The 13270-nt window shown below is 41.8% G+C and overlaps 2 protein-coding genes across 2 annotated transcripts in view; one reads left to right on the forward strand and one right to left on the reverse strand.

Annotated features, from left to right (window-relative positions):
* Positions 1-558: 558 nt before the first annotated feature.
* Positions 559-9122, forward strand: LOC115685078 (mediator of RNA polymerase II transcription subunit 33A). Its single transcript, XM_030610082.2, has 12 exons — positions 559-977; positions 2087-2197; positions 2623-2970; positions 3327-3628; positions 3738-3829; positions 4352-4709; positions 5417-5627; positions 6114-6228; positions 6369-6530; positions 6718-7375; positions 7485-7691; positions 7871-9122. The coding sequence occupies exons 1-12, from the start codon at positions 715-717 to the stop codon at positions 8989-8991; spliced, it is 3948 nt and encodes a 1315-aa protein (XP_030465942.1). The 5' UTR covers positions 559-714; the 3' UTR covers positions 8992-9122.
* A 322-nt stretch (positions 9123-9444) lies between these two features.
* Positions 9445-13270, reverse strand: part of LOC115685079 (uncharacterized) — a 3986-nt gene continuing 160 nt past the window's right edge. The window contains exons 1-6 of the mRNA XM_030610084.2: positions 13198-13270; positions 12554-12787; positions 11379-11490; positions 11102-11276; positions 10397-10634; positions 9445-10116 (exon numbers count right to left, since the gene is read on the reverse strand). The exon at positions 13198-13270 is cut by the window's right edge and continues 160 nt beyond it. Coding sequence (XP_030465944.1) covers positions 9812-10116; positions 10397-10634; positions 11102-11276; positions 11379-11490; positions 12554-12787; positions 13198-13270 — 1137 coding nt within the window. The 3' untranslated portion in view covers positions 9445-9811. The remainder of the gene's footprint in view (positions 10117-10396; positions 10635-11101; positions 11277-11378; positions 11491-12553; positions 12788-13197) is intronic.

Raw genomic sequence — 13270 nt, forward strand, 5'->3', positions numbered from 1 at the left:
AAATAACACATCGCAGTTGACAAATGTACTAGTTTTTGGGTTTTACCCTCCGTTTGTCACAGGTGTACTAGTTTGTTATTTTTTTATATTAATCCAATTTAATAGAGGGTAAATTTATCACAAATATACCAGTTTATAATTTTTTGTGGTCAAAAATTAATTTATAGTAAATTTGTCACGGATATACTGGTTTGGATCCTTTCTATCTCCCACTTTTTAAGAAACCTTTTTATTTTTCACCGATCTATCGTTTCGATGACAACAATCTCGCCGCCCGCTACTTCTCAAATCAACATATATTCCGAAGAGTTTTCCCTTTTTATTGGGGCTTACGCAGCGACTATTGTGGAACGTTGTTGGTGCTAATTAGTTATTTATAGTACAACCTGAAGATTAATGTCTGTAATTTTTTTAAATCCCACTCCTGCCCCTCATCTCTGCTTGACTTTGTCCTTGTGGGAGCCAATTATATTTTCTATCTCCCACAAAATATATAGTAAATAAATAAATAAATAGCATTTCCCAAATACAAAACGAAAAAAACCACCCCTCCAAAAACTAGAGCCAAGAAGAAGAAGAAGAAGCACCGGCAGCAGCAGCACCACCACCACCAGGTCCACCACCACCTGGTTGGCTTCGTTAACCAGCTCGCTCACGCACCCACGTCGTGTCGGGGAAAGGAATCGGAGGCTTCCGGCGATCTGGCTCCGGCGCATGGCGGCCTCCGTCCACGGCGGCATTCTTGACATGACGAGGGTGGCTCAGGAGAAGGGCAGTGATCCCCTGTGGTGGGCGATGCAGATGTGCTCCAGCTTGAACTCGGCCGGCGCGAGCTTGCCTTCGACCGAGCTGGCGCACGCGCTGGTCTCTCACATTTGCTGGGACAACAACGTCCCCATCACGTGGAAGTTCCTCGAGAAGGCTCTGGCGGTCGGGATTGTGCCTCCTCTCCTCGTGATTGCTCTGCTCTCTACCAGGTTGGTGTTTCTTGTTTCTTGTTTTCTCCTTCTTTCTTGTTTTTTTTTTTGGGTTCTTTTGGTTTGTTTCTCCTCTTACTTTCTTTCGTCGATGTTTGAGATGGTTTTTGCATCGTTTTTCGGAGTTTTGGTTAATGTTGAGTAATCTGGTGACTTTCCTTGTAATGGGTTCCGGTCAATGAAGCCTGAAGGGGTTTTTTCTTCCCTTTCTTCTTTCGTCTCTCTCTCTTTTTTGTCTGAGAAAAGTGGGTATTGATTCATTCTTTTGTTTACTGTTGAATCTGATTAAAGTTGATGCTGTTGAGGATTTTTAGTGAGGTCTTTTGGCATTGCCTGAGTCACTCTCCTTCAGGGGATTCTGTTGGTCGAAGTTTACAAAATTTTGTTTGGAATAGCGGAAAGAAGAAAAGAGGGTATTGTCCGATCCTAAAGAGTTTTGCTTTCACCAAGTGGAAAAAGGTTGATCATCGCATTAACTTCTAACAATTGAACTTACTGAATTCTTTGACTCTGTTGGGATAGAGCGTGCACTTGATTTTTTGAGTGGATTTTGAGTAGTCCTTTCATTGAAAATTTCCCCGGACTGATTTCCGTTGACCTTTTTCTTTTTCCGCAATTTGTTTGGCAAAATGATTTCAAGATGCAAATGTTGATATCTCCCGATATTTTTGGTCTAATCATGGTTTGGACTTAATAAAGGATGAAGGGTTTTTTCCAAGAAATTTCAGTTTTCTTCTCATTTCAGTAAGTTAATTGGAACATTTTACCATTTTGTTTCCGGTTATTGAGAACGTGGAAAACAAGTGGGCATGCCAAATGCATTTTCGCATATTAGCTGGTAAAGTCTATTGGTGACGGTGCAAAGTATGGTTGGATCCCTCCTCTGTCTTATATTGGGCTGGTTTAGGATAGAGAAGGGCTTCCATATATTGCACGGCCACCAATTAGACCAAGAAAACATCATTCGACTGAGTTGTGTGCTTTTCCGGAGGCAATTACGGTGGCAGTTTCTCTACAAAAATGAATTGCTAGGAAATCTATGCAGTTTCGTATCCGTGCATTTGTTTCTTTCAATTTTCAAACGGCCTACTTTATTGTCTTCTATGCAGGGTCATTCCATGTAGGCAGTTCAGACCAGCCCCATACAGACTTTACATGGAACTGCTCAAGAGACATGCTTTTAACCTTAAATCCCATATAGATGGGTCAAACTATCAAAAGTGAGGAGCTTATCTTTTGCTTAATTCTTTTAGACATCACATTGGTTGCAATCCTCTTGCTCGCAGATCAATGCTGTATAACAGACTTCTTTCCACCTACATATTTGATTCCTGCACCTGCAATGTGGCAACCTTCTTTTTTATTCAGATGGCTCGGAAAATCATAATCATTGAAACCTTTTAACTTAAGATGCTAGCCAATGTTTGTTGTCTGTTTCAAAAGTTTTATGATGCCCAACGAAATCGGTTATAATTCATCTTGGCCTTTCATTGGAGTTCAATCACTCATCTGTTCCTACAAGAGCCAAAATCAACTATTGAATATAATAATTTACTGCATATAATTCTATGACCCACATACAATGCAGATAGTTTCAGTTTCTGGTAATTGTCTTGTTATAAATGGAAATTCTTTCCATTTGCAGGGTTATGGAATCAATTGATGCTGCTATGCAGCTTTCCAAGATATTTGGTTTGCCAGAAAGTGAAGCTGGGATTCTTGTGGTTGAGTTCATCTTTTCTATTGTGTGGCAGTTACTTGATGCATCTTTAGATGATGAAGGATTGTTGGAACTCACTCCAGAAGCGAATTCCAGATGGGGCATCAAGTCTCAAGAAATGGATATAGACAGTTATGGTAGTTTTGATGAGAAGTCTACTGAAAGTCATGGGATATTGCAGAATGCAAATACTACAATGGCAATTGAAATAATTGGACAGTTTCTGCAAAACAAAGTAACCTCCAGAATATTATACTTGGCACGCCAGAACTTGTATGTACTTCTTTTAGCTACTCTTATTTCTATCATCTGTATGATTTTTTGCATCGGTTCTCCAATGAATTTTACCCTGTCAATATACATCTTGGAAGCTTTCAATCCAATTTTTTTGGGGCACCTCCTGAGTGGAGGCTTGGATGCTGCTATTTGGCTTCACAGTTATTGTTCATTTGGTAATCGCTGTCTGTGTTAGAACTTGGTATTTCCCATGGCCGCCTCAGGAAAGTTACCTATAGAAGATTTGACTGTCATGTCTCATCTATAAATTGGTTCGTGATCAGTCATATAATTTCTTGGTCACAATAGCATGGCATGCCTTGACTGAAGATAACTTGCTAAACTGATTTCAGGCCTGTGCACTGGGAATCTTTCATTCAGAGATTACGGTTGCTCGTTACAGACTCAGCAGCACTAAGGAATTCAAAAAGCCTGACTCCTGAGGCACTTCAGCTGTTGACTTCAGATGCTTGCGTAGTCTTTTCTCGAGAATGCAGGACAAGTTCAAATCAGAAGTTCCATGCTATTATGGCATTTGGCTCCCGTGCTTCTTCCGCCCATTGTTCTGACCTGTGGCTCCCTCTTGATGTGGCTTTGGAAGATGCCATGGATGGATATGATGTTAATCCAACAAGTGCCATTGAAATAATCACTGGTAATGGCCCAACTTTTTCTTTACTTCCGGAAAACAGTTTCAGCTGTATCTAGTAACATCAGAGTACTTAAGAGATGTTAGTGGCAATAAAAGTATAGGGTTTATGCAGGTTTGACAAAATCTCTTCAAGCAATAAATGGAACTACCTGGCATGACACCTTTTTGGGTCTCTGGATTGCAGCTCTTCGCCTTGTTCAAAGGGTTAGCTTCTCTTTGTCCCCTCGGTATTGAATGGTTTCAACTTTTATCTTTATCATTGCTTGCTTGTAGATTTTCCAGTGCCGAATATGTCACCTTTCGAAGCCATCCAGCCTTACCTTATTTTCTTTTTAAGCTTGGAAGACAGTGCTTAAATTTTCTTCAACTAGTATTTTTCTAGCTGAGTATTTTTCTGAAATGATCAGGATCCCTAATATAACAAGAAACTGAAGTGAGGTTAAACTTTAGCTGCCAATCTTAGAGTTGATTATCATTAATCTAAATCTATTTACTGGAACTGCAGAAGGTTCAATACTCTGTTGCAGTTGTCTGGTCTCTCTGCAATACTATCATAAAACAGGGTTAAAGTTTAAACTATCAGCTCTCAGTTGAGCGATTAGCGTAACGAGAAAATTAAAATGAAGATCAAATAGACCTAAAATGTTGTTTATCCTGTATGTTGGCGAGCTTTGAATGTGGTTATATGTTGCTATTATTTTGAACTTATTCTTCGTTATTTAACAGGAGAGGAATCCTATAGAGGGCCCCATGCCTCATTTAGATACCCGCTTGTCCATGTTATTCTCTATCATACCTCTAGTGATTGCTGATCTTATTGAGGATGAGAGCCTAGCATCTGATGATATAGAATGCGCTGGCAATGATCACTGGAAGGAAAAAAAGTGTCCTGGAGATCGCCGTGATGACCTGGTCTCAAGCCTAAGGATATTGGGTGATTATCAAGGCCTGCTGACTCCACCTCACACTGTTGTTTCTGCGGCTAATCAGGCTGCTGCAAAAGCAATGCTGTTTCTTTCAGGGATTAATGTGGGGAGTGCATATTTTGAGTGCACGAGTGTCAAAGACATGCCATTAAACTGCTGTACGTAGTTCATTGTTCAGTTTCTTGACCTTTTGATAAGCTGCTCAATATTGTATGTCAAGAACAAAAAGCTTTTCTTAGGTTATGGTCATCACAAGGACAGTGGTTCCAGATTTTTCGTTTTGGTAGTTAAGGCTTGTGGTGTTGGTAGGGTATTTGTTTTATGCATTCTGGAAAAGAAAACAAAGGCTAAAAGATTCTTATTGACTTTTTATTAAATACTTACCAAAAGAGAAAAGGAATACTATTATACAGAGGCTCGAGTGTTGTTCAGCCATATGCCAACTTCTTAGATTGGGTTTTGATAATTTGTATGGCTGTAGTGTAGATAGACAGCTGAGAAAGGGGGAAGCCTAATGCTTGAAGACGCTCTTTAATCTGATAGACACTGTCTTGTGGTGTGGTTGATAGATCTTTAACTCATAGACATGCATTGTGCCAGTAGAACGGAGAGCAGGAAAAGATTTACTTGAGGCACAGAGTTATAAACTATTTCTGCAGCGAAGCAAAGTTGTACTGTAGTCTGGCATTACCTTTGATTTTGATTGATACCTTTGTCAGTTTGTGGACTTTATCATGTGCATTTTGACATGTGCTTATATTTATTTTCCCTGCGTCTTATTGTTGAGAGTTCTATTCTGTCATTTGTCTCTACCATTTTAAATTAGCGGTGCATGCTCATCTGATTGATGTATGTTTATATGCAGCTGGAAACATGCGCCACCTGATAATTGAGGCTTGTATTGCCAGAAATCTACTAGATACATCAGCATATTTCTGGCCAGGCTATGTCAATGGACACATCAGCCCAATGCCTCATACCATTCCTGCTCAACTGCCAAGCTGGTCTTCGTTCATGAAGGGGGCTCCGCTGACTCCCGCATTGATGGGTGCTTTGGTTTCAAGTCCAGCATCGAGGTACATATGCACATCCTCTGAAGATAATACCTGCTGATTGTGCCCTGACCCTTTTCATGTTGATCTCGACGAACAATTTTTTCTTCACCTTGGCCTGATTACAATCAACCTTTTCTAAGGTTGGCCTCTGGCCATGACATCGAAAGCTGAAATGGGCATGTCATTGGTTTGATGTGTCTTCTGATTAAGACGTGGTTAGACTTATGTATCGTCATCGAGTCACTTTGGCCAACCTATATTTCTCAAGATGTGGTTCCAGCCAACTAGCTTATGATAAGACAGCTGTTCGATATTCTTTGCCTGAGCCAATGGAGTATTCCTTGATAATGGATAGTCCAACATATTGGCCTCATTGCGTGATTATCTAGTGCCTTTCATACTTTTAGTGCTGTCTACTCTTCTGTCCATTCTTGCATATTCATATTCCTTTTCTAGTAACTTAAGCAAGGGCAAAGCACTGAATTTGGCTCATGGTTTTAATGGAAGTTTAGCAGAGCTCGAGAAAGTTTATGAGATTGCTCTCAAAGGATGCGACGAAGAGAAGATATCAGCTGCTACCATTCTTTGTGGTGCGTCCTTACTTCGAGGTTGGAATATACAGGTGTGCAGTTATAAAAAGATGCATTTCTTTAGTACCATGATTACTAAAATAGAATGTACTGTTTTCCTTTTTCATATTGTATTATTATCTCATTTGTTCTGCTTTACTAAGCTCACCATATCACGATTCAATCTGCGCAGGAGCACACTGTGTGTTTTATTACTAGACTGCTTTCTCCTCCAGTACCAGCTGATTATGAAGGCGATGAGAGTCATTTGATAAAATATGCTCCCATGCTGAATGTGCTTGTCGTTGGAATAGGATCTGTTGATAGTGTTCAGATTTTCTCCTTGCACGGTTTGGTAAGCTTTGGTTACTTGACTTGATGCCCTCCATCTATATAAGTGAAGCAAGTAGCTGCTTTTCTTGATTGTATCGTCTTATGGAGTGATTACACCTTGTAGTGGTTGATTGTCTGCTCATTTCTTCTGCTAGTGGAAAATTTTATTAGTCTTTTTAGGAGTGTTTGCACTGGAAATTTTTTGTCAGGTACCTCAACTGGCATGTTCCTTGATGTCCATTTGCGAGGTCTTTGGCTCTTGTGTGCCCAATTGCTCTTGGGCTCTCCCCACTGGAGAAGAAATCTCTGCATATGCCGTGTTCTCAAATGCATTCACTCTTCTTCTAAAGCTATGGAGGTTTAATCGTCCTCCTCTTGAACATGGAGTCGGAGATGTACCCACAGTTCGGTCCCAACTAACTCCTGAATACCTCCTTTTGGTGAGAAATTCCCATCTAGTCTCTACCGGAAATGTGCACAAGGATCGGATCAAAAGCAGACTGTCAGAAGTTGCATCTTCATCATCTCTAGAACCCGTGTTTATGGATGCTTTCCCAAAACTGAAAATCTGGTACCGGCAGCATCAGGCCTGTATAGCTTCAACCCTTTCTGGTCTTGTCGGCACACCCGTTTGTGAAATTGTTGATGGGCTTCTGACTATGATCTTCCGCAAACTTAAAGAAGGAAGCCAATCTTTAATTACGGTTAATTCTTCGAGTAGTAGTTCATCAGGACCTCGAAATGAGGATGCCTCCTTAAGACCAAAACTGGCTGCATGGGACATCCTTGAAGCCGTGCCTTTTGTGGTGGATGCAGCTTTAACAGCTTGCGCTCATGGACGTCTTTCGCCCAGGGAATTGGCTACAGGTCTGGTTGGTGACTTCGTCCGAGAAAAAGAGAGACAAAATAGTCTTGAAGTTTCAGTTATTTGTATGCCTTCCAGAGTGAAAAAAAAAAATTGTCTTTTGATGTGCAGGGCTTAAAGATTTGGCTGATTTTCTTCCTGCATCTTTGGCTACCATTGTGAGCTACTTCTCAGCAGAAGTTACTCGGAGTATTTGGAAACCGGTATTTATGAACGGAACGGATTGGCCAAGCCCCGCTGCAAATCTAGCTAACGTGGAGGGACAAATAAGAAGGATTTTGGCTACTACTGGAGTCAACATACCAAGCCTTGCCACAGGTAATTTACCATAGCGAGAAGTCTACTGCCATACTTTTATAATGTGGAATAGTGGCTTATTCATAATTGCTCGGGTACATCTGATAGTAGAAACAACTATTTTAGAAATATTTTGGCATGAGATTTATGGTTTTGACTTTTCACAACAATCGATATTTACTTGTGCGTTGTTCTTACAGGGGGAAGCTCTCCAGCCACTCTTCCTCTGCCCCTGGCTGCATTTGTGAGCCTCACCATAACCTATAAAATCGACAAGGCGTCGGAGCGTTTCCTCAATTTGGCAGGGCCTGCCCTGGAGTCCCTAGCAGCGGGTTGCCCATGGCCTTGCATGCCTATTGTGGCATCTCTCTGGACTCAGAAGGCGAAACGCTGGAGCGACTTCTTCATCTTTTCTGCATCTCGCACGGTCTTCCTCCAGAACGCTGACGCCATGGTTCAGCTTCTGAAAAGCTGCTTCACCGCGACACTTGGGCTTCATACCACTTCGATGACGAGCAATGGGAGCGTTGGAGGTCTTCTTGGTCATGGATTCGGGTCCCACTTCTATGGTGGTATATCTCCGGTTGCTCCAGGAATTCTCTACTTACGCGTCTACCGCTCCATCAGGGACATAATGTTCGTCACGGAGGAGATCGTCTCTATTTTGATGCAGTCGGTAAGAGAAATAGCATGTAGTGGCCTTTCCAGGGAGAGATTGGAGAAGCTGAAGGCTAACACTAAGAACAGGAAAAGATATGGTCAAGTTTCACTCACCGCGGCGATGACTCAGATGAAGCTGGCGTCTTCTCTTGCGGCTTCTCTTGTATGGTCATCTGGTAAGCACTGCCTGGTTCAGTCGCTCATCAAAGAAAAATTACCTTCATGGTTTATATCTGTCCACCGGTCCGAGAAGGAGGAAGGATCGGACGGGGTGGTGGCCATGCTAGGGGGATATGCGCTAGCATATTTCACTGTTCTCTGTGGAACCTTCGCCTGGGGGGTCGACTCGGCATCTTCAGCTTCGAAGCGGAGACCGAAGATCCTCGGGACTCACATAAAGTTCCTAGCGGGTGCTCTGGACGGGAAGATCTCGCTCGGTTGCGATTGGGCCACTTGGCGGGCGTATGTGTCAGGATTCGTGAGCTTGATGGTGGCCTGTACTCCCAATTGGGTGTTGGAGGTGGATGTTGATGTGCTCAAGAGATTGAGCAGGGGGTTAAGGCAGTGGAATGAAGATGAGCTTGCTCTTGCTTTGCTCGGGGTGGGCGGAATCGGGACAATGGGCGCGGCTGCTGAGTTGATTATCAGAAATGAGCTATAGTTTTCTCCAGTACCCTTTTCACACTCTTCAGTTTTTCCTCTTTTCATTCTGAAGAGCCTGTAGATGCATTGTGAATATTGCTTGTAGGTCTCAGGAAAAGTTGTACAAGAATAAATTTATTTCATAGTCAAGGCCTTTACAGTTCCACGGAGAGCCAAAATTTCTAAAGACAGGAAGTCATGTGCTTATATAACCAAATTCTGATGACACTGATTCCCTGTTGAAGTTTTGTTACATCTTGCATGCAGAAGCTGATGATCATGGTTTTTGAATAATCTTTTTCATGGAAAGCCTCATAATCATGGAGATCGCACAAATCTCCGTTACCACGGTTTCTTCCCAAGTTCCCTTAGGACTAATTCATAAATTAAATCGAAGCAATCCAAGCAAAGATCGGAGAGCCCTGGACTAAAGAAAATGGATGTGCAGTGCACAGCGCATGTGGGCGGATCATCAGGAAACTATTGGGAATATTTACATTGAACTGATCAAGAGAAATTGAAATAGAACCCCGCATACATCAGCATCGAGCAGATTTATGTCATATCCTCTCCTCCTCATAAGTACAACAATCAGCCACATATCTACTATACCTTTGTTTGTTCTGTTTCCGCCACATGATAACTCGGTGCGAACCAAATCTTGCGGGAAAGACTGTAAAACTGGAAAAAGATACAGATACAAATAAAAGAGAGAACAAAAGCAGGCAGATCTAGGCTTCCATCAAGTCGCTAAATACTGTCCTAATCCACCCCAAGGTCCTCGATCCTTCTCGCTTAGCCAATTCCAGTTACACAAGTAAACTTCAATAACAGGAAACTCAAAAGAACTCGCGATCAGGAAGAATCAACGGGGCCACGAGGGTCCAGATGTAGAGACCAGATGTGACCCACTCCGTACAAATGCGGACCCAAACAGATGTCCAACCCACATCGACCAGATCCGAGCTATCAGAAGAGCTGGTCCAGTCTGAAAGAAGCATAGCTGAGTACATACTAGCCAGAGCAAAAATCAGGTGGAAGAATGAATAGGAATAAGTAACTGGCTGTGGTTCTGCTTCCTTCTTATCCTTCTTATCTTTGCCTTCTTCGACATCATCTCCTTCAAGAAGAGGCTTTTTTGTGCCTGCAACACAAGTTTCATGACGTACTGAGCAAAGAAGAGTTATAATTTTAGCTACCCTTGTGAGTTCGATCAAGTCTCGGGCCTAATTTCCTAATTTGTAATCAATCTGTGGATGCACTCAAAGGACGACTATCTTGATTGTGAAACAAATTCCCCAAAATAAACATTTCAGTCAGAACCATTTGCTTCAACGATTCTCAAGTAGAATCTTCTCAAGCTCTGGACAATTTCCTCAAATTCTACTTCTGGAAACCAAAAACTTGTGCAGTTTATGAATTACCTGACTTGGGGGAAGACGGAGGGGACAAGAATGTCGTTGATGATCCAGCGCGGCAAGCGGAATATAACACAGAAAGAACTGTTGTAAGCATTCCAAGAATGAGGGTGCTGGTGGAGACTGCTTTGGACTTATGTAGACCATTGCAAACATAATTTCGCGGCTCACAAGAGAGAGCAGTGTAGCACACATAAGCGCAATAAACTGATACCACCGAAGCAGGCAAGAGGCTGCCATTTACCTGTTCAGAATCCCACAAAAATCAGTCTCAGCAACTTCAACACGTTATCTGGCACATCGGTAAAAGGAGATTCTTTGCTCTTTGCCGATAAAAACCTCCCACAGTTATTGAAACATCAATATTTGTAATACTGGGATGAGATACTTCTAGAAGGAAGAACATTAAGCAGCAATTGGTATTTTCCATAGTTCCTTAAAAAGTGCACTACTAGAATGGAGCCAAAGTCACAAGAGGAGAGTTTCCTCAGCAGATAGAGATTCCTTGGAGAGCTGACTACACAGGAGAAAGCTCTAGTAAGAAAAGAAACAGTAGGATATTTTTTTTAGAAAATGAATTCCATGGACTAGTAGAGAATGCCATTTCATAAGCATTGTAATTCGTGCAAGTGCATGAAGTTTGCGAGAAAACAATTATTCAAAAGGTCTACAAATCTAATACGCAAGTATTCAAGAGCATGCTTTTCTTACCGCAGGGTGAAGTGCAACAATTCCATTTACAAAGCCTAGGATCATTGTCATAACAAGGAAGAAGACATTGAGGCCACAGTCCTCACCAGAAGGATTAAACCATATGAACAAAATCCCAGAGAGAGTGTAGGCTGCAATATAGCACCCAACTGATATCACCAGCAAAGCAACATACCTAAACAAGTCCAATGAGCCATCAGAACTCAATGATCACAGAAGTCTAACATACAGAGGAAGGAAGAAAGATAGAATAGAATATTCAAAGACTCCAACTGACCATTTCTGTTCATCTTTTGCAACCCATGCATCATTCCACGAATGAGTAAAGTCTAGCAGGATAATTACTTGAACCAACAGAAACAGTCCTGCTCCAAATTTCGATATAGTTTCTGCAGATCCAAGGCATATTCTTGGGTCAATTACAAATTTTGGCTATGTCAATCAATGAGAATTCAGTAAGCGAAGTCAAGATTCCAAATTAAGCACCCTTACACTAGCCACTTGTGACCAAACTTATCCAACTGGTGAGGAAATTACACAAAGGAAAAAAAATGAGTAAATTTTAATATAGATATTAAGCAGACAAAATACAGCGCTAGCAAAGTGAGCTTCTCCTTGCTTAGCTGAAATTTGATTGATGCTGTTCTAGAGACTCTTTTACAGGATTTAAGAGATGGTGAATGTGAATGCCAACTTAGCCAAATCTACATTCAAAAGGATCCTTGCTAACAACTGCATCACAAGAAGCAATTTCGTTTCTTGAGTTAAATTTTTTGGTTCAAAGAACCACTCAATTGAAACTTTAGATGAGCAAATGGAGTACCTCAAAGTCCTCTAGTGAGATGAATACACAAGCAAGCATAAAATTCCTCACAGCCATACTCTATTTCCTACACTACTTGAGATCAGCAGCTTATCTGAAAGAAGCTTGTGCGACTCCACTTCCATTCACCAACTAATATTGATATAAAGATAAGTTAACTTTGGATTGGCATTTGACTGAGGGATTATAGTACAATAACACTATGTATGGTAGAGGGATTTCGAGGGAAGAGAAAGGATTTTAAATACGAAGTCTTGTTTGGCTGGACAGAAAGAGATGGAGGGAGAAGAAATTAGGAATGATTGGGAGAGAATTACCTAGCTGATTTTGTATAGTGTTTCAAATCTCTCCAGATCCGTTTGACCATGGAGGTAAATGATATTCCTTTATGCATTTCTTTCGATTAATTTCCCTCGCAAACATTTAAAGGAAACACATTTCCTTTCTCTTCGTGCCTCCCCTAATTGTTTCAATCCTTTCTAATTACCTTTACCAAACACATGGTAAAGAAAAGAATTGGCGGATTGATGCAAATTTCATAGAAACGGATGTGTGAAGAGAATGACATGATAGAAGAAAATAGGATTCAGGACATCATAAACAAAAACAAAAAGCCTACGGATACAAACCATAAATCGTGATGACCTCGTTTGGCAGGAAAAACATGAGGACGACGAGCAAGAGCCAGATAATCATCTTCGCAATCCATCCGCCGTGGTGCCACGAATCACGCCTGTCGTTCTGGTCTTTCACCCCGATCATGATGAGCGCGAGGACCGCGAAGAAAAGGAAATTCCCCAAGCTCACCCGGAGAACTGCTTGTGCTTGGAACCATGCTTTCGTATGCGAACCGGTATTAATCCCTATAATCAGACACCATCAACATCATCGCACCGCAATCGCAACTAACCCGCAGGCACAAATGACAACACTAGAACTAGAACAATGCGAGCGCGCGCGCGCGCGCACACATATATTTCAAGAAAAGAAATAAAAAAACTTCGGTTCGAATCCTAGGACAATTGAATCAACAACAGATAGCCCATCTCCTACACCCAGGAACGACAAGTCCGGACACGACTCGATCACGAGATAAACAAGAGCAAAAATTATGAGGAAAACATGGTAGCTCCTAGCATTCTGTAATGGCCAGTCTCTCCACCAAACAGTGTCAATCCAATCCATCCACAAATCACCATCGCGCATCAAAATGAAGTACAAGGGGGGGGGGGGGGGGGAGAGAGAGAGAGGGAGAGGGAGAGGGGGGGAGTACAGGAGATTTTCTCGAGCAGGGGAGCGCCGACTTCCCGGAGGACCCAGGAGACGATGAGGGAGAGGCCGAAGAG

The sequence above is a fragment of the Syzygium oleosum genome, unplaced genomic scaffold (assembly GCF_021117445.2).
Source record: "Syzygium oleosum isolate NSW1041296 unplaced genomic scaffold, Sole_v2.1 Sole_v2.01, whole genome shotgun sequence".
In the NCBI taxonomy this organism is placed as follows: Eukaryota; Viridiplantae; Streptophyta; class Magnoliopsida; order Myrtales; family Myrtaceae; genus Syzygium; species Syzygium oleosum.